Source organism: Eutrigla gurnardus (assembly GCF_963514095.1).
Source record: "Eutrigla gurnardus genome assembly, chromosome: 9".
Lineage (NCBI taxonomy): Eukaryota > Metazoa > Chordata > Actinopteri > Perciformes > Triglidae > Eutrigla > Eutrigla gurnardus.
The window spans coordinates 13,130,200-13,156,865 of NC_139923.1; the positions used below are offsets into that span (position 1 = coordinate 13,130,200).

Here is a 26,666-nt window from a genome sequence, read left to right on the forward strand (position 1 = left end):
AATCTTGTTAATTAGCGCACCATAAAAGTTAACGTTACGTTTAATTATGACGCCACATAAAAAGTGTTAATCTCCAAGGGATCTGTAATTTGATTCCATCCATAAAGGCAACATGCATATTTAAAAATCTCCTATAATCAGGACATTTAATTCATCCTTATGAATAAAATCCACATCTGAGCTGAAATCATCAAACCTACTGTACAAACCTTCCACCAGTATTGTTCATCAGCAATAAACGTATAGCAATTCTGCAAAGAAGGCAGAGAATGAATGTGTGGGGACAAAATCAAACTACCCTAAATAACAGGGCAATTTAATATTTAAAAATTGGAAATGATTTATGAACCTGGAACTTGAAAGTCATTGTTTCAGCTCTACACACACACTAATTAAGTGAATGCTTAAACATGTTTTAGTTCACCATCTCAAAGAGAATCAGCTCTACCAGTGGACTCTAGTAATATTCTCTTCCCATCCCTACCGCTGTCTCTCTGAGGACAGATATCGGTAGAACCATCACACTCAGGCAGCAACATGGCGTAATATGAGCAATCAGACAATATCCTGGGCTTATTGGCCACATGTTTGAGCATACCATACTGTAACACAACACTAACCTAATAAAACAGGTTCACTGTGCGCCAGAGAGCTTGTACTCACTTCATCAAATAAATAAATAAATAACATCTGTCCTTTCAGTCTGTACTGGAAAATGTAAATGTATAAATAAAATACACCCCTATACTTTCAAAGGTAGGCAACAGAAATAAAAACATTTTCTTCTATTTTTGGGCCAATATGAACAAAAACATGTTCCACACATTACAATAATTCAATGGTTGTCCAGCCATTCATTATCTGTAGCTTCTTATCCTGTTAGGGGTCGTGGAAGGCAGGGTGCGTCCTGAACATGTTGTAGGGCAGACACACAGATACATAGACAGACATCCAATCACACTCACATTCACACCTCAGGGCAATTTAGAGTTATCAATTAACCTAACCTGCATGATTTTGAACTGTGGGCGGAAGCAGTAGTACCTGGAGAGAACCCACGCTAACACTGGGAGAACTCCACACAGAAGGCTCCCTGAACCCAGAATCTCCAATCTGATGGGCATGTGAATGAAAGATCTATTTCCACAGGAACACAACCATGTTATTAGTATTATTTGGTAGCATAGGGATCCTTCTTGCCTGCCCTGTTGCATGTATAACCTCCCCCTGTAAGAAGAATTCCTGATGGCGGGGATTTCGGAGAACCGTAGAGATTGCTGTGAGCTCATCGAGGAGGGCTTAGAAAGGACGGAGAGCCCCCCTGATGGATAGCGTTGCCTCTTTCCTCATAACCATTGGCTGATTTGTGAATATTGTCCCCCTTTGGTTTAATCTGCCGCGTGCTGTGAGGCGGAAACTATTCCCAGAAGGCTGTCGGAGAGGGTAGTTAATTTATCTCCTGTGTATTAACAGTGTCTTTGGCAGGCGAGCGCACCCCGACCTTCTCTCCACCAAAGTAAACAGGGGGAACGTTGACCTGCGTTGACCCAAAACCTTGAGAGGAACCATTTAAACGACATGCTGGGTGATCTGAGGTCACATTGGAGTTTTTAATAGCTCATCCTGCCACTTTTCCCCCGCCCCGACAGGCATTTATCGAGGGATACACCGCCAGTTACCCTCTTGTGTTTTGCTGTAGACATGAAGGGGTCACACTTATAAGTTCGATACTGCAATATCTGATCAACCTTTCTCCACCGGACAGAAGACGTATTTATACGAGGGATGGGAAGTCTTGTGATGCTTCAGTTCAGGGTCTCAGCAGATTTGTTGTCCCACGTGACGGGTGAGGATGCCCCGCAGCAAATCGAGGTCCGCCAAGCATAACAGCAGACAAATCAATAAAACACCACGTCCAAGATGTATAATCTCATTAGATGGCCGCTACAAAGAAATACGGCCTCATATGATTATGCAGTGGTTTTTTTGTCCGCAGTGTAGAGCACAGATTTTTATTGCTTGTTGACCCTGGTTTGTCTGCCCTGATCGATGCTTTTGTGCGAAATGTTTTGATGCATCAGCTGTTGTCCTAAATGTGTAACTGCAGATTTTTTTTTTTTGGAAGGGGTTTTCAAATTCTATTTTGATACGAAACTGTCTTTTTGCAGCCTCCAGCAGAGATGGATCTTTAAGATTAATCTGTGCAGAAGAGTTCTTTGTCATAAGCTCTGTCAAACAGCCGGGGTTGCCATGGTGATGGGACCAGGTTCAGAAAACTCATCCTGGGGAAGTGCCTGTGGACCCCTCCGCTTTATCATCTGACATTCAATAATTTTGGTGTTTATTATAACCGGAAAATCAATGGCTTTCCTTTGGGATAGAGAACACTGGAGAGACTAAGCGACAGTGAGTCAGTCAGCCCTGTTAATTTATTTGTTCCTGGGTTCTATGTCCAAGAGTGCAAATCAACAGGGACATTAATATTTGACTTGATAACATCCATGACCAGTTGTAGTCCCTGCCTGTGCAAAACGTTTTAACTGACACAATAATTTACTGTTTTTCATGGAGTATAAATGAGTTAATGAGTAACTGTCTCACTTTGATATTTTGATTGATATCTTATGATTGTGTGAAATGTTTCATCCATTTTCTGTCCTTTTTTTTCTGTCAGAGATGACGGACGGGGAAACTATCAGACATTCAATGGTTTGTGAAATTGTTTTTTTTTTTCTTTTCTTTTGCCTTGTCTTTATTTGGACACCCTCCTTAAGAACATATAAACTTACTTTTGATTAAATTGCCATTGCTCAAACAGAGACCATAATGACACAAAAGAATGGAAGTGCGTGTTTGTGTGTGTTCTTCAAAAATACCCATCGAAATTCCCCCGAAGGCAGAGGTCATCTTCATGTTGCATGTTTTATCTGTGCAACATACAAATATTTCATATATAATGATGTAAAACTGCAAAATGCAGAAATCACACTTGAGAAGCTGGAAACCGACTGTTTTTGCTTGATGAATGACTATTTAACATTCTGTTTATCAATCGACAAATTCTTTATGGGGAATCCCAACCTATGAATATTTAAAGTTGTCTTTATTTGGAACACAAAATCACCCAGCACCAGGCAACCACATGAGCCGAGTTCTTCCATATTTTCTTTTATTAATAACGACAACCACAACACCCCTAAGTGTCTCCTTCCCACCCTCATATCCAAACAAGATTACACTTTTATATAGAATATTGAAAAAGATATCATAAAAACCTAACAAATACAACTTAAAAAAACAAATAAAAATAAGCGGCGAAGAAGAAAACCATTAAATCTAATCACTCGTCAAAATCTATCATGCATATTAGCATGAGACACCGTCTGGCTGTATTTATGTATTTTTCTCAGAATAGAAAAAAGAAATGGGATCTTTGAGCCCGAAGCGAACTCCAACAGTAACAACAAGGGGATGAGGTTGTAAAGAACATCGACCACGATGTTTGGTTTAAGTTTATATGTGTATGGTTTTATCAACAGATGTTAGACTCACACTTATCCAGATGTGTTATGTGTGTTTTGAGCTTGCAACACATGTAATTAAACATTCATTTATGAAGTGCCAAATGGATAAAAACAGAACATTCTATTATATACAGGTCTATTGTGCTGAGGAACGGGAAGCTGAATTTGTTATTACCAACATTGAAACATTACCCATCAGACGCTATCTGATCCAGTCCCCTACCGTAAATTGGAGTGCCAACACACCAGCATGCAGCACAGCATGTTAAATCACACATCTTCCTCTCCCTCCCCTTTTTCCTTTTGGTTGTCGTCTGCTCTTGTTTTCTTATCGGGAGAACAGAATATACGATTCCTGCCCCCTGGGTATCATCATAATTCCAGACTAATCTGTGCGTGGAAGAGAAAGCGTGCGGTCCATCTGCAGGTCTGTTATTACCACCAGATCTGTCGGCATTCTAATTCTGGAGACGAGGCGTCTAGGTGAAGGTTTTAAGCTGATCCTCGGGCGCACCGATGACATTCTCCCACCCGGCATGGCGAGGAATAGAAGTCACCAAAAAAAATAAATAAATGGCATATCGGAAATGGAGGTGTGTTTGTGCGCCTTGTGTGTGGCGATGGCGGCCCGCTGCTGCTGCGCTGATGTAGAGCAAACAAATGACTGTGCTGCAGCTAAAGTCTGACGAGATTGAGATATATTTGTTTTTCGACTTTTCTAAATCTCATTATTTTTGCCTCCTGCGAAAATGACTTCAGTTGATCGTAGTAAACCATAACACCTATATAACACCTAGGTCATGTGACCAACGCTCACTGCAGACTGTGTTATCACTTTAAACTACAGATTGCTCATAAAATGGCAATTCAGCAGACATGTCTACATAATTTTCTTTTTTTTTTTCTGTTTACGATTCAGTCTTGCTGCCAGCAGCTTATAAAACAGTTTTATATTTGTATTTATTTCTCTTTTTTTTACTCTAAATCAAGCTGTAGACCGTATAACCATGACACACATATATTTAAGCTACTTATTAAAGATGCATTAATGTGAGTTTTGTTAAGTTTTGCATGCTTGACCATGTTTGCTTAACCCTTTGCTGGATGTGCTTTATGTGACCTTGTCTCAACATGACATTGGGAAAGAACATGGAGACGCTGGTATTGTGTCCCCGAGATGAGATGACCTGTTGGCGACATTGCTTCAAAAAGCTTTCACGCGGGACACAATGCATGTTTTCTGTTTATGCTAGAATCAGCATAATAGAGCTGAACAGGCTAGTAGGGAGTCGAACCCGTTTGCCCTCTGAGCTGATTGTCTCTATAGATCCGCCTTTTCTCTTCACAGGCGCAAAACTCTCATCCACAATCAAAGGTGTATTGACTGCGTATCGACGATTACTCAGCCAGCAGTGGGCAGAGTGCAAAATCAATGACATGCCTGTTGTACTTGTTTGCTTGTTGTTGTTGTAGGTGAGAATTGCCACCTTGAGCAGCTGTGACAATACACACGTTGATTAACCCTCTTTAACTTGCTCTTAAATGTCTGTTTGGAATATTAAGAACGTTTTCATTTCAGGCTTCCATCAGTTATTACATTCAGGTATGTCAGTATTTTATTGTATGTTAAGTTTATTGGATTTTAAGAAGATATAAAACTCCTCCTCCACTGCTACACTGCTGGATTTCCTGTCTGAAGCTACAGGAACTTTACATCCGTCTCTTATATCTGTATATATATCTCTGTATGTACTTAGTATTTATTGTAGTTTAAGACCTCTTCTCTTTTGTTATCCCCCCAGTGGAGGTTTATACAGCGGGGGATCTCTGTGGTCTTGTTACTGTTTGTCAGATAATGTAATAAAAAGGGTGGAGCCCAGCACACAGAGGGGACTATATCTGGCCACAAATATCATTAAACACCTCAGGCAACAAGAGCAGGCAGACCTATGGACCTCTAATGTGTCTCTGTTAGACCTACAGATATACAGTGCATCCTTCATAGCTACGCTCCAGCGCTCTTTGCATCTGAAACGATTACTATTCATCACAAGGTGGCGGGGGGGATTTTAACAGCCATCAGGGCTAAATATAAAGGGAGCCAACATTTTCACCTGTGTTTCCCCCAGAGCCGCAGGGATGCTGGTGCAGTGCTGGTACAGGATGTCCTGAGGGTGTCCTGCTGCGCGGCTGTTTTTCGGGGTCACGGTGTCACATGGTTGTGCTTTCCATGGCAGCAGTTAGTGCAGGCTACACACTCTGCAGCCTCGGGTTGAATGAATATGAAAGCGGAAAAAAGTGTCCAGCAGAGAAAGTAGCAGGAACGTCTTGTCTTTCACTCACCGCTCCACGCGTTCCCCCGCTTCTCCTGCAGCTGAAAGCGTCAAACTGCTTCCTCCCTGAAAAGGTCATCACTCTAACACGTTGTAGTGTTGTAGTGTTTATTGCTCACTCAAAAACACACCTGGTTCACACAATGATGGGCATTTCTGTCATGCTGGAAGAAACACTGTAGCTGCAGAGAAAGGTGCATATTTAAATGATTGATGAAAATATAATTCCAATTAAGAATATGTAAATTAAAAACGGTTCAATGAAAATAAAGAACGTGTTTCTTCCTCAACTTCTTGCTTATCTCTCCTGACGCAACCAAACGTTTGGCATATGTCACTTTCTCAGAAGTTTCACAGTCAAACAGTGAATCACTGGAGTTTCTTGTCTGAAGTGCACTTTGTTTCATCTTTATAAGAACGGGGTCTCCCACGTGGTAGGTTGTCTGCGTTGCGTGGAGCCTGGAGTGTCTCGTGCTGCTTTGTTTGGGGAGATTTGAAGGGAACGTGATCTCTCAGTGAAGAGGCTCATTAGTGCAACATTTCCTTAGTGTGAATTTCATAAGAATGTCAAGTACCTACACTTTGTTAGAATTTACCTTTTAAATGTCACTGTTTTTTACAGGATTGTTTTTTGTTCTTTGCTCCTGAAAATATGTCTGATACACTGAGATCACAGATAATTAACGCTGTAGATACAGAAATACAGTTATGCTATTAGCTAAATGTGCTAATCACAGGGCCAGCCAGTAGTTCTTAATTAATCAGCGTTTGTGTGGGCAGAGACATCAGTTTAAATTGCTTCTCAGGCTATGAATTAGATGTCCATTATGTTGATTGCTTCGTGTGCAACATTGCATGTGTTATCATGCAGGGCGGGCCTACAATGTGCTATTTTTATCCATGATCATTTTCCCACGTGAATTAAGATTTCAAGCCTTTTGCATAATTTATTGTCATCGAGGAAGATATTTTGGTCGGAACATGCCGGCTTTGAAGCACCCACCTGTGAATTAGTGCGTGCATGCTGGACCGACTACCATCAAAGCTGTCATCGGAGGGAGTGGGCTGCAATGATGATTCATTCACAAAAGGGCCTCATTTAATTACTCCCAAATCAGGTCACAATGATACCCAGGAGGAGCGTCTGCTGTACAGCGGCAGTGGGCGATCAGATCCGAGCCACGCGTCATATCACAAACCGCTCTGAGATCCCCACGGCTCTCCTTTCACGCGAATAGGATTTCAAACTTCAGTGCTCACACCGAAGAGATTTCCGCCCACCTGGTGTGTCAGAGCCGGGCCTAATAAACCTGTTTATGTATTAAACACTGTGGGGAACGCTCGCTATTCCTGCCAGACATGGCTATAGACGAGTAATCACAGCAATAACCACTTCTGATTAAATCTTTGGCCGTGTTTAGATGCTCTTTTGTTTGTTGTCAGGGTTACCATAAGCTTGTGTTGGAATAAAGACATGGTTTCCACTGATCCACCACTTTTCTGTCCCCAGACCTAAGCTTTGTGACTATTAGATTTAATAACACTCGTCTCAATATCCGCTTCTCGTATGACGAGATCTTCTTCCTCCTAAGCTGCTGCCAAGTGCTTCCACGACAATAGCAGTGATTAGCAGCCACAATCGTCTTGCAAAGTTGCTGTCAGATCGGAAATGATGAAAACGCTCCAGGTTTTATACTGTGAAAGGCATTCAGACGGGATGCATGACAGGAGGTCGAACCAGACGCAGTGGAATATTGAATTGATCCGACTATTGTGCTCTGCAGTGATGGACGGCGGTATTTATCCCTGGACAAGAAATCCATTCAAATACAGTTTGAGGATGCTCATTGTGACTTCATATTCTACACAGGCAGTGTCCCGATCAGTCGTGTTGTTGTAGTATGAGCGTGTGTGTGTTTTGTATATGCAAAATTCTCTGTGTGAGCATTAGGGAGGGATGAGTAGCATGAGGGTGTCCAACTTGGCCCTGTATACCTGCATTACACACACACGGCTGAAGGTTATGCATCCAGCTGTAAGGGGAGCTCAAATATCAGTTTGTCATAAATGCATTTGAAGAAACCTCAAAATGCACCCATCACGGTGAGGACAAATCGGTTCACCATGCCCAGCGATGTGAGGCCAATTAACTGAGAGAATGAACACGATTGAGGGCCTATTTCTACCCGAGCAGGCAAAGGGCAGACTGGATGATAAACGACCGCTGGACAGTAGGAAAGGACAGCGGGGGAAGTAGAAAGGACACGAGGAAGGAGAGAGAATCACTGGTCATTTTATGAAATGCAGTCTTATCTATACACAACTGCTACTTTTTTCCCCCATATAAATGTCAACCAATAAAAAAAAAAAAGTTACTTACATTGATCACAACTTCATCATGAAAAAAGTCTACCAGGGACAGGCAAAGTGACAAATTATACATCCAGGTCTGCCTCACCTTGTCAGAAAGTAAATGGTTTTTTACTAAATGTGTCTATAATGTGCCAATCTTGCCCTCAGGTCACATTGGAAATGCAGTCTCAGGTAAATTCACCCTGTCACAATGTAAAACTGGCGGCCATAAAGCACCTCGGGAGAGCTTTTATCAGTCTTAATGCACTCTTCAAAGAGCATCCTTCACTCTGCATGTCCCACCGCGATGGAGCTGCTTGACCGCGGGCTGAAGCTACTGTATCAGTCTCGCTGCACTGATGATGAGAAAGACCATTTAGGTGACCGATGAGCATCTTAACCTTAAGGGGTCAGCGAGGGCAACATCAGCGTGATGGTCATCAGTACCCGAACCCCGAGCACACGTCTTCACGTGTACTAATATGGACTGCTGTCAGCACATTCTGGATCTCATATTTGTCTTTCTATGCAGGGCGGACATTGTGTTCGACCCTCGGCGGTTTTACGTTTTCCATCCGTGCTGACAACCGGACAGGCAGTCCTTCTTGCTCGCGAGCACTTCATAGCTTTCAATCCTGGATATAGAATTTCAAAATACTGCCCTCGACTCTCATTCTCTTCACAGAGCATTGTACCGCGAGCAAACATAGCACCCCTGTTCATCAAATGCATATTCTCTCCGCGCTCCCTAGTCTCCCAACAAGACCCTTTGATGTCAAATTGACACTTTAGTGAACAGCACTTCATGGATTGGATATTGCCTGGCAACTGCAGAAAAAACCCACTCCTTGTGGTTTCTTCAGGCTGAGGAGCGGATGGTAGGATGGTTTGGGTGGCGGAGACGAAGAGGGGAGGATGGCGGACGTTTTTTGACCATTATGGTGCCGTATGATGAACGTGTGTGTTTGGCTTGCCTCCGGGCAGTGGAGCAAAATTAAAGCCCAGAAAATCGGATTACGGAGTCCCCTGGGGCTGGATGCCCAGTGGCCAGCTGATGAGCGCTCATCTAGTCTTAGCCGTATTCTGCACAGCGAGCGCCACCGTTAGCTTGGAGGCCAATTTGTTAACAATTATTGCTCGTTAGTGAAGCTTCCTGCTAGCGGACTACTACGGCGTTACTTGGCCCAGGCAGTGGCCAAGGTCTATTGTCTTACAATTATCGCAGTTTGAGGGAAGACAGCGGTTGATGTATCGTCTCTGAAGCTTTTGCTGATTGCCAATTTGCCGTGAGGACCCCCATTATCAGAAACACCTGTAGTGCCTACTCACTTATAAATATGCAAAACATCGTGTTTCCTCTTCTAGTATGACAGTCTGTCAGTTTGTATTTAACTTTTAAGATGGTTGGACCCTATGATGTCATCGGATTGCTTGTTTTGTCCAAAAAAAAAACGTTATTAGGTTTATTATCACATAATAGGCCCTTTGGACAGAAGCAATGTTGACATATCAATGAAGGGTAAACATATGTGTAATTAATTACATTAATTATGGCCCCGTTCCATTTAGATGGGCCGAGCCTACAACTGTTCTTAGTTAAAGAAAATACCTAAACAATGAAGATTACCAAAATAGTTGATTATTTTCTACAAATCCACCATCGACTACTCATTTCAGCTATTTTATATATTCATTAATAAATTAGGTGAACTTCATATGCCTACAACTTATGCTTAATTTCATTATTGATTAATTATTATTTCTTTCTCAATAGACTGATTGTTTAGTCTAGAATATCCAAAATGAGTGAAAAAAGCAGCATATCCTCACATTTCAGAAGCTCGAAACCAACAAATGTCAGGCAATTTTTGCTTATTAAATACTTCAAGCATTTTAACCTTGTTGCCGTGTCAGTGTAGTGTCAACAAAAGACTGTGATATTGCACTCAGGGATTTTTGTGAGTTAGATGAGAGAGAGTATCAGTTAACTGCACTTCTTTTGTGTCGGTGCCTATTTTGTTCAGTTCAATGCTGAATAAAAGAAATAATATCTTTTCATTTTTCTATATTCAACAAGCAATGTGTTCTATTTTAGCAGCATGCTATCAAAGCAGCAGAAAGGCAGAACTTTTAATATCGGTTATCAAAAGCAATCGTATATTTTGTGGTGCTGGTATTCGCCCTTTCCCGGAGCAGCGTGGTTCCTCATTGGCTTCAGAAATAAACACTAAATGTCAGCACATCCTCCACCCGTGAAGCAGATAAGGACTCTGAATAGCCTCAGATGCTGGTCGGTTACCCATCAGCCTTAGAAAACCTCCTCAGTGTGTCGTCTCGGCACAGTCAGCCCCGTGTAGCTCCTCACACAAAGGAGCTTATTGTGTAACTGCCTCGGTTTGGGTGAACCGACGCTCCCGCTCTCACACACTCCTCCCTCTACTCGCTCCCCTCCCTTGCTCCCGCCTCCGTCATGAATATCATAGTGCTCTCCCTCATTATTCATGAGCTGCGAGCGCCGTCGTCATGTGCACCGTGGAGGAAAAGGGGGGAGTGTCTCGGCGAGCAGGAGTCACAACTCCAGCGTGTGTGTGAGTCTGTGAAATAGAGGGAGAGAGAGAGGAGACACGCCGGCCGATGCTGCTACTTGTACCACCGCTGAAGCTGCCGCCACACTGTTCACATCCGAACCTTCATCTGTTAGACTCAGCTGGAGCTCTCTGTTCCCTTCTGAGCTGCCGGCTTGTTTCTGTGTGTGTATGAGTGTGTGTGCGTGCGTGTGTGTGTGTGTGTGTTAGTGTGTGAATGGGATGCCTGAGGAAAAGAAAAAAAAGATGCTTGCTTAAGGAGTGACTGATGAGAACCAGCGCTCCGGTGTGGAGGGTGACCCCCCGTGTCCGTGCCACCACTACTCGGGGAGAATTGGACGCCTGGCGTTTCCACGACAACTATAATGGGCTGCAATCTGTGCACTTTACAAAAGCGAGAGGAACACTACAAGCTGCTGTATGAGATTGCACAGGTGAGCGGAGGCACGGCCGACTCCGGCATCGATTGTGTGTTGATGTATTTGATCATTTGTGTGTGCTGTGAGAGGAGTGTTAGGCTGCTGCTGGCATTTCTGGAAACACGTTCCTTGTTGCGAGTGTTTGAGGCATTAATACACAACATGAAAGTGAAGATGGAGAGAGAAGCATCTTACTCACCAGCAGATGGGTTTTGAGTAAAGGACACTCACTACAAAGAGAGTAGGTAATGTGCTCTGGGATTTTTTTTAATGAAAGAATATTTCCATTGATGTATTTGTGCCAGAATGATGATGTTCAGAATGTGTCATTGAACATCATTTTGGTAAAAGTTTTGGTCTTGAGCTCAGCCCACAAACACAGATTAATAATGCAACTCTTTCAGTTTCAGAATCATTCAGGTTTTGTTTGATGCAACTGCAGAATAATTATGCGTTTTTCCCTGAGAAATTTATGCTCTTGCTTTGTATCCGATTAATTCCAGCCATTTAGCGCGTTAGCAGACAAGTAGGCAGAGGGCAATATCTCATGTTGTGGCTAAGCAGAACAGACGAATAAGCCTTCACTTAACCACCTCCAGTCTCCGGATCAGCCCTCTTCCTTTGACAGCGTAATAACTGTAAAGCTTAGTGTCTCCTGGAATTGAAGGAAGTGTCCACCCCCCCCCCACCCAGTAGTCCCTGCCTGCACGGCATCGTGATCACAGCCTCATTAGCTTTTTTTATACAACCATCCTGTGCATTAATTAGATGTGAAATGTGTCTCTTTACCCTTGTGAAAAGACGGAATGAGACGACGTGGGGGAGGCAGCTTTGGCTCGGCTGAACCACTGCCTTTAGCTTTCACCTCGTGTGCAACTTGAGACTCTGCCAAACTCTGGCGGCGGACGTCGTCTCTCAGATTTGCAGCTTTGCGTGAGTGATCGGAGAACGGCGTGCTGCAATCAGCAGTGAAGGTGGTCGCATTCTCTAATACTCTGTTAAATACTGGCAGACAGACAGGATTGTCCAGGGACCATGAAGGATGGATCGGCAGCCACCGGAGTGCCCGCCTCTTCCTCTGGAGGCTCATAAAAATAGTGCTGTCTTGATGCTTATCTTGGCTTTTTGCGCCTCCCTCCGCACTGGTTGCTAAGAAATAGCATTGACTCCTTTTTTCTCGTGGTATCGGCCAAGTGGGCCGGTCTCCGGGGCGCACTCACTGTTGACAGGGGGGCTCTCTTGCATGTCTGTCCACCCACTGATATACTGAGCCGGTTCAGGCTGGGAGCTGCAATATCAGCACCTACTTTCTGATCACCGCTGTGGGAGGGAAGGCGGGAAGGATATAGAGCATGGAAGATAAAGACTGGGATGGGAATAGAGGGTAAGCCTTTAAAGATACAGTTGTTCAGATCAAGTGCTCGGGAGGAGAGAAGGTAAAAGAGAAATTAAAGGGAAAGGAGCAAAGAGGCGAAAGCTCATTAATGCAGGGGGGAAAGAGAATAAAGTAGACTATTTGATTTTAGTAAAGAATAAGACATACACCACAGACAACCTCTCCTCTCAGTCTTGCGTGTGCGCACGCTCACACGAGTCCGTGGAGACCACAAAACAAGCAGTTCATTCTCAGCAACAGCACGGAAAATACATAAAAAGAGCAAAACAACTGACAGGAATGAGGAGGGAGGGGAGCCTCTCGGGGTAGCAGAGCTCTCCTTGCAGCTATGGAAGTGTGTCACCGTGTCTTTGTGGTCCGGAGAAGTGTGTTGTGACAGCTGGAAGCTGCACTCACACCGCCGGCATCCTGATCCTCTTTCTTACATCTGGTCTCATCTGTCCAGCTTGCTCTCCCTCGCTGCATGGCTTCTTTTTTTTTTACTATAATTCTCACTCCTCCTCCTCCTCCCTGCTCCTTTTCTCTCGTCTGTCTGCTCCTAGACACATACTCCACACCGCCACTCTACTGCAACGATTATGCAGAGTCGGTGAACGTGCGTATGCAAATGAGGTAGAAGTGGTTTTGCCGGTGTCACAGCGTGACTGACCGGCCTTGCAGCGGGTTGATTCGAGGAGCAGGAGTCGTACACAGTGGTTGGTAGCCACCTTCCTCCCCTTCTTTTCACACTCAGGAACAATTTTGACACTTTCCCCGTCTGTCTGACCCCACTAGCCGTGGGAGATTTATGACTTGCTGGCTCCCCTCTTTCTCTCTGTTCTCACGGCTGCATGGAAATGCGCTCACCTTTCTCAGCTCGTCTGCAAAGCCATCTCGCAGGGATGACATTTTTTATTCATTGTATCAGCTTTCTTGCCTGGACTAGAATCTTACAGTCGCCATGCTCTTTTTCTCACTCCCACTTTTTTACATTCATTCACCTTTTTTTTTTGATTCCTCTGATCTTCTTTGATTACATTTTTATCAACTCCACTTCACCTTCCAGTGATGTGTGTGGAAGAAGAAGTAGGAATGACACCTCGTTGAACCTTTTGACCTGAGGTTCAACAGGACTCAACCAGACTCTTCCAGCTTGCATTCTCCACCATGCTGCCACTCACATCTGTATAACGTACTGTATAGTTGATTTGCTCTGTGATCTGTTAGAGCTTTGTTATTCCCATTGTGTCCGTGAGCTCCCCTCGTGAGTGTCACACATTGTCTGTGCACCGCTGAAACCCAGTGATGTGTGGCTTTTTTGGGGGGGCTAATTAGCAGGATGGCAGATGTTGATGCGAGGAGCAACGCAGCGTAGCCCAGAGTTATGTGGCTCGGGTGAGATTTATGCAGTGTGCAAGTGTGTTTATGCATTAATGGTCTGCATTTTTTTTTTTTTTTAAATACCCCCTAAAAAAGACTGTAGGTGTCAACAGTTAGCCAGCCACTCTTAATGTTGCTGGCTAATGAATTGAGTACAGACCCACTACTATTACTATTTAATGCTGTTTTGTAATTTGCCAATAAGCCTGGTTTTTCTTTTGGTCACTTAGTTTTGAAAGCAGCAAAGCCAGTTTTATAAGTTGCATTGGACGAGAGCAGAATCACTCTCCGCTGCATTTGAGAAATAAATGGAAAGCAGCTTCCCAGCTCAATGAGGCACAGCAGTCTCTGATAACTTGCTGATGCATATGAATGAGAATGAGGCGCACACACACACACACACACACACACACACACACACACACACACACACACACACACACACACACACACACACACACACACACACACACACACTTCCTCTCTCTCTCTCCCCACAGGAAACAAACACAGTGAATATTCTAACTATAAAACTAGAAAGCTGTGTTTATGAATTTTACATTTTAACATGGAGCTGTAATGGAATCGTAGAGTTTAGCGGCCATGTTGAGCAGTGTCATCAGGTGAACGGGACAGACGGGCAGATGGACAGACAGACAGACGGACAGACATGAAATGAAGCAGATCTGGAATTCATTTGTTCCTGGGGTGAAGGCCCATTCCCAGGAGTTTGGTCCTGCAGCCTATGTGCTGTTCTGTGTGGCGTAGCACCACATGTCAAACCTGTGGGCTGGAGCAGGTCCGAGCAGGACACAGCTGACTTGCTGCTGCTTCTGCGACGCCACCGGCCATGTGTGTAATGGATATGCATTCAATAAAAGGTTGAGCGGCTATCACAAGAGGCAGGCGGTCTGAGGAAAGAGTTGGCGAGCTTAGCCGGGCTGCATGGATCATCACATACACAGAAAGCCAGCTCCAGAGTGACATTTGTGTCCTCTGTGTGAGCAAGGCCATTAGTTTGCATTTAGTCTAAATGTTGTAAAGCAGGAGAGTAGTAATCTTGAGTGTCTAGGGCTCCAAAAGTAGAAGCTAATTGTCTGCTTAGACAGTTGTTAGTTTAAGTACAGGGGCACTCGTTTGAACAGTCAAAATTCTTTGTTTGTGTCACAGATGTTTGATGTTGATTCCGTTGTTCCTCAAGGAAGCGTTATGGGCCTCATCCCTTTTTTCTATATACATGCCCCCTCTTTTTGAGTTCTGCCAATGTTTGAATCCTGTTTTATAAAGTAAATGTATATAAAAAATACAAGGAAGAAGCCAACTATGACTACCAAATCATAAAGCCAAAAATTCAAGAATTGTTCCAACTGTGATACGACTATGACCTTCTCTGTGGAAACTGTATCAGAGACTTGTTGATAATGTTGTTGATAATTGATAATCATTTAATAATCATTTTCAATCAAATTCAAAGCCATTTCTCAGGCAAAACTGTCAAATGTCCCAGGTTTCTTAACTGGGAGGATTTCTTGCTGACAGTAAAGTGAATACCTTGGAGCTTATGACTGTTTCTGGTCAATTGAGACATTGAAGGCGTCATCGGGACTTCAGGAAATGATGATGGCTATTTTTCACTATTTCTGACCTTTTTATAGACCTAGCAATAAATCGAATGACTTAATAACCGGGTATATTAACAGTGAAACAAAAGGTCAGTTGCAGAACTGTGACTTGTGATATAGGAATTTACATTGGAGGAAAATACTTGTGGAACCAGCAGTCCTCCCACTTCACCACTATGAGCATACATGTACCTGGTGGCGGCTTGAACAGTACATTAATGCTGTAGAAACACGTGGTCACCCCCCCCCCCCCCTTCTCCAGCGCTATCTCCAGACAGTTAGCCACAAATGCTCTCATCCATCTTCTTTTCCCATTATGTTTTTTTTGAAGGATGTCTCTCAACCATTAAAATTGATAGGAGTGAAGAAAGAGGGGGAGGAGAGACACAAAATGTGCTGCTTGAATGATCTCGTGTCCACCCGGGGAAGATTAGCGCCAAATGTAATCTGGGTTTTCGGCACATACAAAGGTGTTTTTGAAGCCCTCTTTGGGTACACGGGCAGACAGATGCACACACCCATCAGTCCTTTTCATGCCTTGCTAATATAAAGAACCATATTTCTGAGTCAGCCCCGTTCCCCATCATCAGCTCCAGTGCCCTTTCTTTGCTTCACCCTACAGCCTCAAGCCATGAGCCTGATCTGTCAGCCAACCTTGTTTGATTACAACACGATTGGATGTCGACGAGGCTCCTCCACCGTCCGTCTCGGGGTTCCCAGCCTCCAAAATTGAGATCTAAATATGCTGAGATGATCTTTTCCCATTCAGGCTGTTTATAAAGGATTAATATTTATGTGCTCACACTTTAGCTCCCCTCTCAGCGTCTAATGCTATCCCCATACTTCTCAGGTTGAAGGAGAGAGTGTTGCATAACTTCACAATAACCGTGTTACTGGAGATTTCACAGTCTTAATAATAATTAATCGCCTGAGTGCTCCTGTAATGGTTGGAAAATAGCTTGGTTTTTGAGATAAGAGAGAGTAAAAATTCTGATCTCATGTTTGGATATGTGCGCCGTAGTTATTGGGTACAGACGACGCCACATTTGCCACAAGACATGAAGTCAATGAGTTTTATCGGTCAGTCCACTAAATCTCATCGTGGGGGGGGCACGGGGGGATTTAAGAGGGAGCTGATGAATTGACCTTTTCCTTTTCATCCGTTTCTTATCTCAATAGCTGACCTTCTTCAGCCTCATATCAAGCATCCGGACCCCCTCTATCTCCTTCTGCCTCTCCAACCCAAAAATGAACATCAGCTCTTCCAAATGAGTTTTTATCTCCCGTGCTTCCGTCCGTGCCGCTATTATTTGATCTCGCTCGCAGCTGCCGCCAAGGAAGAGCTGCACAAACAAACCATGACACATCATTTCCCTTCTGGAGCTAAAGCTTTTCATCGCGGAACAAATTCCTCTACGTCTCAGTCGGATGTAGAAGTGCTTGTTTTGGTTGTTTGCTGTCCTAAGGTGTTCAGACAAGGGCTGTTACGGGAGGTTATCGTCTAATACACATTGCACAGAAACAACAAGAAACCAATTATAGAAAAGGAAACAAAGTCTTGGAGGTCATTATAGCTACTTTTTTTTTTATAATTTCCATCACCTCATTCATTAATTCGGATAAAACTGTCACGCTTTGGGTAAATCTCACATTAGCGGATGTGGATGACATCAGCGTGGCGTCATCCGTGAGTAACAGCGAGCCTTGTCTTAGTGCATGTTTTACTTTCACATGCTAATCAAGATCAAAGGCCGCCAACTTCAATCAGACTGGAGGAGCGACGGCGAAAACGAACTACACGCCTGAGTATCTCGATGCCAAACCCCCAGTGAACTACAGAGTCTGCTTAATGAATTGTACCTGGAATAAGATGACTCAGGTGTGTGTGTGTGTGTGTGTGTGTGTGTGTGTGTGTGTGTGTGTGTGTGTGTGTGTGTGTGCGTGTGCGTGTGCATGTGCGTGTGCGTGTGCGTGTAAAGAGCTGGGAAACGGTGAGTTACTGTGGCTTGTGGTTATTTTCTGTCCACTCCTTTTTGTTTGTTGCCATACCTCTGCCAGTAAACAAAGAAGCCATATTTTCTGCCCCCATTATTATTAGCCATGACTCGTTGCCCTCCGTATAACTCCTCACATGACACAATGCATTTCAAAGCAGCGATTTTATTCCCTTTGCCCACACACATCTCTGTTATGTGCAAGCGTGGTTGTTTATTGGAAATATGAGCACGTGGTTGTCCATAAATATGTGTGTGGCACACTCAGAATTATTTGTCCCTGTCTAAATTGGTTTGTGTCTGCGCTGTGTGTATGTGGTGGCTTAGTTGGGGGACTGCTCTCAACCAGTGTGTGTGTGTGTGTGCGTGTGTGTGTGTGTGTGTGTGTGCGTGTGTGTGTGAGGAGTGAGAACAGACCCGGCAGCTTGTGCTTTTCCACTACAAACATTGGTGAAAACAAAGAGCCATAGGATGCACACAGAGGGTTATGCATCTGCATCCAGGGAGCCTCTTAGCTGATTATCTGAGTTTAAGCAGACAGACGGGCTCTCATTAATTTATTGCAATTCACAAGGACACATCTTCCCCATCTCCTCCCCAATTAGTGGGGATCCTATGCTGGGAAGAACATTTTAGCTGGAGCCCTCTTACAACCGTAACGACTGTGAAACGTTGGGTAAATTTTGAACACTTCTTCTACACAAACACAATTTTTTACCAAAGTTTTGGTTATTTCGCATGAGAAATGACTCCGTCTATGCACTTGTCACTGGTTTTGTCATCACGGTCTTACTGGAAAAAGGTGATGTCATCTTAGTCATATTTTTGTTTTTGTTGTCAGTGTCGCAGCGTTTTCCGCTTCTCTGCAGCAACTTTTCTTGGCATTTATTTTCCCTTTGTCTCTCAGCGTTTGCCTCTGACAGGCTCATATAAGATACAAGCTGCCCTTTTGGCTTTCAGCTCCCACCGGGGAGAAGCTTCTGTCAGTCACTTCTGATAAAACTGCACCGACACAGTCCTGAAGCACATTCTTTAGGTGTTCACTCTTAATAGATGGTAACTAAAGACATTTTTAAGCCTCCACAGCGGCGACGGCCGTGGACAGAGACATTATGTTTTCAGGTTGTCTGTCCATCCATCAGTTACTACATCCGTCGATATCGTTATCGTCAACACAATAGATCAGGAATGCCCTGAGGGAATTCCTTTCAATTTGACGTCTACGTTGTCTCAAGGATGAACTGATCAGAATTCGGGCATCAAATGTTCACTGTGAAGTGATGACATTTTATATCGACATGATTGTTAACTGCATCATGACTTGTCGTTGGAGGCATACATTTGTATAGCATGTACAACAATTTAATTAATATTCAGTGCAACAAACTCCAACATCACTCTACCTTTACATCAGATTAAATGTGTGAATCCTTAAGTTAGTTCAATCTGCATGTTCTCAGAGCTCCTTCTGTGTGGCGACAAAACCAAGGTTCTCTTTTGGGTGCTGGTGAAATAAGAGAGGACCTGACAGAATACACAGGCTTCCTCTTATCTGTACAATACAATGAGCTCAGCGTCCAGTATCCCCCCCTCAGTCAGTCACAAGATATCAGCTCCAACATCACTGCTGACATTTGGAGAAATGAGATGGTGTCAGGGCAGGGGCTGCATGTGTGATCTTCAGTCGATAAAAAAAGAAGTGACAAAGCCTTGAATTCTCGGGGCGATGGCCCTTTTTTCACTCATTCTCCGTCTTTTACTCTACCTCTCTTTTTTTTGTTTAACACTGCTCTTACTTTTATGCCGTAACAACGTGGTGACTCAGAAGGTGTGGATTTTCCGTGACAGGTGTGTGTGTTGGCGAGAATGACGGAGTAGGTCAGGAGTTCAGTCTGTGTGTGTGCGCGGTGGGGGTGGAGGAGGGGCGGCGCTGGGGGTGTCAGGCCGACACAAAGCCCCCCCGTGCGAGGCAGCCGAGCTGGGTGTCACTCCACAGGTCAGCGGGCACCCCCTGTGGCTCCCATGATAAGCCCAGCCTGACAGCCGTTTGATGGGGAAGGGTGACACACACTCACACCTCCGTGCTCCCCAGCTCGCATGGCCGGGCCCCGGGAGGGAAAGCGATAAGAAGCTCCATGAATGCGGCCGCTGCAGCGGCAGTAGCTATCGTTCCTAAGGAGCCATATCAGGTATTATTAGCCGGAGTACAAAAGCAGGACAAGAAGCCTGCAGCGGTGAAAATAAAGCTTGAGGGTGAATGTTGAGAGTGTTTAAGTCTAGTGGCGAGCGGAGCCGTGGCTTCATTGTTGCTGCTGTCACACCGACACAGCTCCGAAGGCATCGCTTTTAATGAGCTGCATTTGCAATGAGAGCGTCACAATAGCCTTTAAAAAAAAAAAAAAAAAACCTCCAGCCTTTCTCATATGTAATCAATGCCGCATCAATGTAGGGTGAGTTCCAATTGACAGCTCAGGTTAAATGTAATTTAATTGGATTGCAAAATCTATTAAAAAGTCCAGTTGGATTAGAATTTGAAGCCAGCAGGTCTGTGGGTTAATCGATTTGCAAGAATAATTTGATAAGCAGTTTGTTAAATGCTAATCTGCGGCACAATTAATCATGTTTGTTGCGGGAGAAAAGCAAAGGGAAAGAGCTGTTTTAAAACCGAGGCACGCTTCATTCTTCATGTGGTAAGCATGAACACGTGAGAGAAAGAAGCTATTTTTACAACACGATGTTGTGAAACAGCAGTTAGCAGAAGTTCACAGCAGAGAGAAGATGCATTCTTTGTGAGGTTGGGATGGCGAGCATGCCTTCTCCCCCGCAGCACTGCAGTCAACCCAGCACCTCCCACACAACCCAGATCCTCTCACAGTCGGACCTCCTTCCTCACAGCCTCAACACGAGCAGGCAGACTGGCACGCCGAGGAGGGGGCCGCCTGCGTTATTCAGCTCCCTGTTCTGTAGCAACATCAAGCTGCATTCAGAGATTGAGCTGGAGAGGCTTAAAGATGAGATGCTCTCGACTTATAAGGCGTTGTCATTTCATCGTTAAGCGAGTCGTCCTCCAATGAAGATCGGTGGTTGCCATCAGTGTAAGAATGTGTGTGGATGAATGTGTGTGAATGTAGTGTGAAGCGCCATGAGTAGCTAGTAAGCTAGAAAAGTGTTTAAAATGGATTGTTGTGATCCAAATGTACAATTTTGACTCTGTTGTTAAGCTGCACTGCAACTATCTGCACACAGACATTTTTTTACCTACTAGAATGATTTATATACAACACCTGTTCTCTCATCACACCAGTATCAAATGTTGTGCCTTGGTTTCCTTACCCTCTTTTACATCTTTGTCAATTCATAGTTTGAATCGTTCGTAATCTGGCCGACTAAGATGCCTGAAAAAAAGAGAGATATTCACATTCTGGTCCGAGCAAATAAGTTTGATCACCGATGTGTCTATTCACAACATGCGTGTCTGTTGACATTGATAAACAGTTCAGCATAACATCTGCTGGACGTGTCGATTACTGTCCTATGTGGCTTGGGACCAGGTTACTACAGGATGGGGCTGCAGAGGAACAGCAGTGGAGAAATGTACATGAACTTGAGACATTTTGACATAGATAACATACTCAAAACGGTGGCTGTCACTTTGCAAAAAGAATCAAACCAAATGTGGACAAACGGTTTATAAGTGTATCTTAGTAGACAGCAGACTTCCTCTTCCTTGATCCGGCTGTGCTCCGGGGTGAATTGTGTGAGCGAGGGAGACACAGATCAAGGGAGAAGGCGACGGAGACTGGATAATGTCAGGGGAGCACTGAGTAGTAGTCCATTAGTGTCACTGGCACATCACCAACTCTGCGTGTCATCGTTCCATGTCGGTTTCTCTCCGTCGCTTGTCAAATGTGAAGGAGTGGCTGCTGTCATCACACAGACACGCTGAGAGCTTCCAAAAAAAAAATAAAAAAAAAACCCTGACAGCGAGTGATCAGTGCCAAAAGACTTCATCCGAGCATGCTCATCGACAAATTATGCTTTATTTAAGCGTAAACAAGGTCTGTGAGTCACACGACTTATGTTGTTTTTGCATGGTTGCGTAAAAAAAGCTCTGAAATTGACTTGATATTTCCATCCTTTTTATAGTAACAGCAGTTAAAGTGAATTTGATCTGGGAACGGTGTTTTCCTCAGAGGCGTCAAGCATGCCTTTGGAACCGAGGGAGCCTGGGGGAAAAGCACAGAGGTAATCGATAGAGGAACGTCTGTTTTTAGACACCCAGTGCATTTTAGACCGTTTGTAAATGAATCAATAGCAGAACATGTTTAGAGATGGAGAGAGAGGAGGTTGTGGGATCAGGATGGGCTACTTTCTCTACCTGAGGGCTGCTATTCATCAGGGAACTGACAGAACGTGTACAAAAAACCCCAAACACACTGAGGAGCAAACTGATAGCTATTTCCCACTTAACATTGTGCTTCCGTGTTTGTGTGTCTTTAGGGTCTAGAGGGGGTTCATGCAAACGTCTGTGTGTCTTTGTGCGCCAAGACATCGCATCATACTTGTTCCGCTCTCCACTATAATTCCCTGCTCTGGGGACAGAGTAGGATTTCAGAAAACACAGAGTCTGGAAATGTCCTGATTGCTTGGGGAAAATCCATCACGCTTGCTTGTTCTTTGTACAGGAATGACCGAACAAACAACTGAGGGAGTTTCCTCCCTGTCTTTGTCTGACAGATCTACACTGCAGCCCACACCTCAGCGAGGGCCCCAGGTGAATCTAAGATGTATTTATAGGTCTTCTAATGCTAGAGAAAGGCCACTAAAGGCTGAAGACTGCAACTGTGGACATGTCCTCCATCTGAAATATGAACTACTATATAAATACAGACAATATTGGAAATTAAAATAGCAACTATATCAGGCTATTGTTTTCTTTAAAACAGTAATACACAATGACTAAATGTTATGTTGTAATTGTTAGAAAAACAAACCACTGGAAGGACTGGCATTCAAGTTCAGACATTTCCTTTAGCAAACCAAGTAAGTTTATTGTAAAATGAAAACCGATGAACAAGTCAAAATTATAGAAAAGACAAAGAAGATGAAAAGGGAAAAATGAAAAGTCCAACCATAATCAGGTGCTTTCTTTTTCTTTTTTTTTTGAGAATTCAATTCTGCTGTTTAGCAAAAGCCATAGAACAACTTGGCTTAGAATACAGACTGGAGGCAATCGAAAACCCCAAGTTTGTCTCAAGTTTCAATCGATTATTTCGTGATGTTTCCAGGCAACCAGTGGACACTCACACACTAACTTTGATCAGAGCCAGGCTCGTTAATGGTAAGCTTATTGTCTGCCGTCTCCAGCTTCATACTTGATGGTCAGTTTCTCTGTGAGAGTTGTATCTAAGGTCTTATCTACCTCTTGGCAAGTGAACAAATAAGCATATGTCCCAAAATGTAAAACTATTCTTTCGGCTTAAAATGTTTACGTCACTACTCACTACACATAAACATATAAAAGGTTTATAGTGACAAAGTGGAAACTGTTGTGACCTTCAACAGGTCACACATAGGAACAGCTGTGGCTCAAAGGTAGAGCGAGTCATCCTCCGATTGGAAAACTGGTTTGAATCCCGGCTCCTCCAGTCTACATGCTGAAGTGTCCTTGGGCAAGATACTGAACCCCCGATTTCCCCCGATGCTGCACCATCGGCGTGTGAATGTGTATGAATGAGTATGAATGAGTTAGATCCTGATGTGCAGGCGGCTCCTCTGCCATCAGTGTATGAATGTGTGTGAGCGGGTAAAAGTGACTGAATGAAGTGTGAAGCGCCTTGAGTAGCTAGTTAGCTAGAAAGGCACGATATAAATGCAGGTCCATTTACCTTCTTGTACCACAATGAATGTTAAGGGTGTGGTGGATGGGCATATGCAGTATCTGACTGTGAGAAAAGGTTTATCCCTCCACTTCTACCAGCAGTCAGCATTTCTTTTAACCAGGACTTTCCATAAACAAAGTCATGACCACAATATTTCCCAGACCTAGACCAAGTATTTTTAAGAGCGTAATCTTAGCTCTACTATTTAAAGTCGACAGTTTTACAGAAATGATATGGGTCATTTTTGTGCTGGTTGTGGTGTTGCTTTACGATGTAGTTGCATATTTGTATTTAAAGCCAACGCAGTATGTGCTTGTCAGTGCCACTGACCTTATTTGCAACAGACATTTTGATATATTGAACGCGCGTGTAATTGATAACATGAATAATGGCCGCACTCCATTCGCGTGTTCCACTTCCACTGCCCCTGCTAGTGTGCAAGCTGGCTCCCTAAAATGATTTACTGGCACACCAAAATTGAACAGAGCCGTCATTAATTAATGTTGCAGTTACACCTGTGCTCTCCCTGCAATAACAAGTCAAACCTTCCGCTGATAGGAACGTCTGATTACCCCAACAATACATTTTGTGCGACTTCGGAATTTTCCGTGAAGCCGTGGGAAGGCTCTTTGTTGAGTATCACGCTGTCTTCACATGGACTATTTCTGCGCCCACTGAGCTGTTATCCTACTGTGATAAATGTTAGTGTTTGGCAGAGAAAATGTGAGAGTGAGAGAAATAGAGCGAGAGAGCAAAAGTGCCAGATGTGAGCAGGCTTTAACAGGTTGCCCTACTGCTGCTTGGGAACAATAAGCATTTGTCATGACCAACTTCCACCCCAGCACCAGTCTGTGGGTTTTGAACACAGATTTCTTTTCACTTGCAATATGGTTCATATTTTATTAGCTTCACTAATTGTCTCCCATCTACAGCCCTCCTCCGCCTGTTTGCAAGTCATAGAATTGTTACAGTGGAACAGACGCTTTGCTCCCGAGCAGTTGCGCTCATCTAATTATAAAACACTAGGTAAATGTTGAGCAGATGCCCTCCACCAATACACGCACCCTCCTCCTCCATGCCTTCCAATTGAGAGAGACATTTGGTCTCATTCTAGTGTTACATTGGCTCCACATGGAGTGGTAGGCCATGCCAAGTGGCTGCCGTGCTAGAAGTGATCCTAATCGCTCGCCAGTTTCGCACACAAAAGAAAACTTCCATTTCAGCTAAAGTGGTGCACTACACCCCTGCTGTAGCTCACTCCTCGGCCCTCCTCAGCCCGATGGTGCCGATTTTTACAAGTCTGCATTGAAGATGCACGAGAGCGACAGTGTCAGAAGATGCTGCACTACCGTCCAATGACTAGTGCATGTCCCCTGCAACTTGAAATTGGCAGGGCCGTGCCACAATTAGTTCATAGTGGTGGAAGCCAAATAAGAAAATGAGACTATTACCAGTTAATGTAGCAAGCTGTGACCTGGATGGGAACGAACTTCGCAATGCAAACATGTCCATAGGCGAAAACATTGTGGTCTTTGAGTACAATCGTGTTTAAAGGTGCTACAAGATTGGGAACATTTCTATTACCACTCAATGGCTCTCAACATGGGGATGGCTGAGCCGGCAGTTAGCAGCCCACAGTGCTAACAGTGCCAACAATGAAACAAAAGTGCCTTCAGAGCTTACAGTGTTTGGCATTATCAGCTGTAACCGCTGTACAAGCGCAGTGAAGAGCGGTGGCCGTACTTGCTTAGGTTTATGGTTTGGGTTATAATAATTCTTTCTAACTGAAAACCCTTGAGACAAACTTCTCCCATGTGACGTACACGCTCGCATTCACGAACATGCACTGGAAGCACACGCTGCCATCCTGGCATGTAAACCGAGAACGGAGAAGCTTGGACTACAACACACACAGAGGAAGAGTGACTTGATTCTCTGCTCAGATAGACATTACTCCTCTGTATGGTTACATAGCAAATGGTTGTTTGAGGCTGTAAATGCTCTGAATATTGAATTTAGCACCTTTTAATTTCATTTATCTTTTCCGAGCATTCCTTTGCTGTTTGGCTCAGCACATTCTCACAAGCTATCAAATTCCCTCTGATACCTTTTAATTTTTTCAATAGAATTTCAGCTCCCTTCACTTTCCACAGGCTGGGCTTGGCTGTCATTATTAATATATCCATATTCCACTTGTGTCTTGATAAAATAACTCCTTCTTTCCTTTTGCAGAGTAGTAGAACATTTTGCTTGGGTATGAACAGTGTATATATATATAAACCTCAACGTAGGGGCATAATTTAGGTCCAGGAATTTCCTGCCAAAGTGTGCAGAGAGCAACATAACAATGTAAATAAAAGCCCAAGAAGGTGTCTACATGTTACATTACTTAAGTCAAAGTTCCTGTGGTGGAAAATTTGGATTTGTTTACAAGGTTGGACATAGTGCTCCCCCTGCATCTTCTTCTCCTCCTCTAGTGTTCACATCTTTCTCCTGGCCTCATTACCCCTCATACCAAACATCCTGTGCTGCAGAGGCTGAGCAGCTGTCATTCCTGTCTGGCAGGAGTGTCTCTCCCCTCCAACCGCAGCCACAAGTGACCTGTTCCTGTCTCCGAGCCAGGACGGATGGCAGCCTGTATGGTCCCAGTGTGGGCTCCGGGTGTAAGCTTCATTGGGATCCAAATCATGGCTGTGATTGCACTTAATGGCTGATTAAAATTTAATCTTGGCCTCGCGGAGGTAGCGATAAAACCTTGTAAAACAATGCGAACTTCGTGCACAGGTGGGATGAGTTTGAAGCACACGTACGCACGTGCACGTTGAGCATCCATTACACAGTCGGACGATAAATCTGCCTCGGAATTAAGCAGTGAGTAGTGGCTGATTGCCGTAGTGGTCCCCGCTCACTCACAGGAATGAGAATAAATGAGCGGACGCTGGCATGAACAATCCTTTATTACACCCATTAGGGCTGAGGAGCCCGAGCCTTAGGAAGCAGGGGACACCAAACACGCAGCCCGGGCGTCACATACGTGGCCTACTTATGGTTCCCATGACAGCGTGAACACTCCCTCCACCCCGTCATTGCCACCACCACACACGCATACCATTACCACATTACCCAGCGCCCCCAGTCACCCATCCGTCTGCACAATCAGTGGATGCAGCACAGCCGTCTGCGTGCTCCTCGTGATGTCA

General features: G+C 44.1%; 1 protein-coding gene across 2 annotated transcripts in view; it reads left to right on the forward strand.

Moving 5' to 3' along the window:
- The window catches only part of LOC311018703 (PDZ domain-containing RING finger protein 4), a 108,274-nt gene that overhangs the window by 50,990 nt on the left and 30,618 nt on the right, over positions 1 to 26,666 (forward strand). The window contains exon 1 of one of the 2 annotated variants that reach the window (XM_084017744.1): positions 10,800 to 11,228. The exons of the other annotated variant lie outside the window; for it this stretch is intronic. Coding sequence (XP_083873870.1) covers positions 11,160 to 11,228 — 69 coding nt within the window. The 5' untranslated portion in view covers positions 10,800 to 11,159. Of the gene's footprint in view, positions 1 to 10,799; positions 11,229 to 26,666 lie in introns of those variants that run through there. 2 annotated transcript variants of the gene reach the window in all.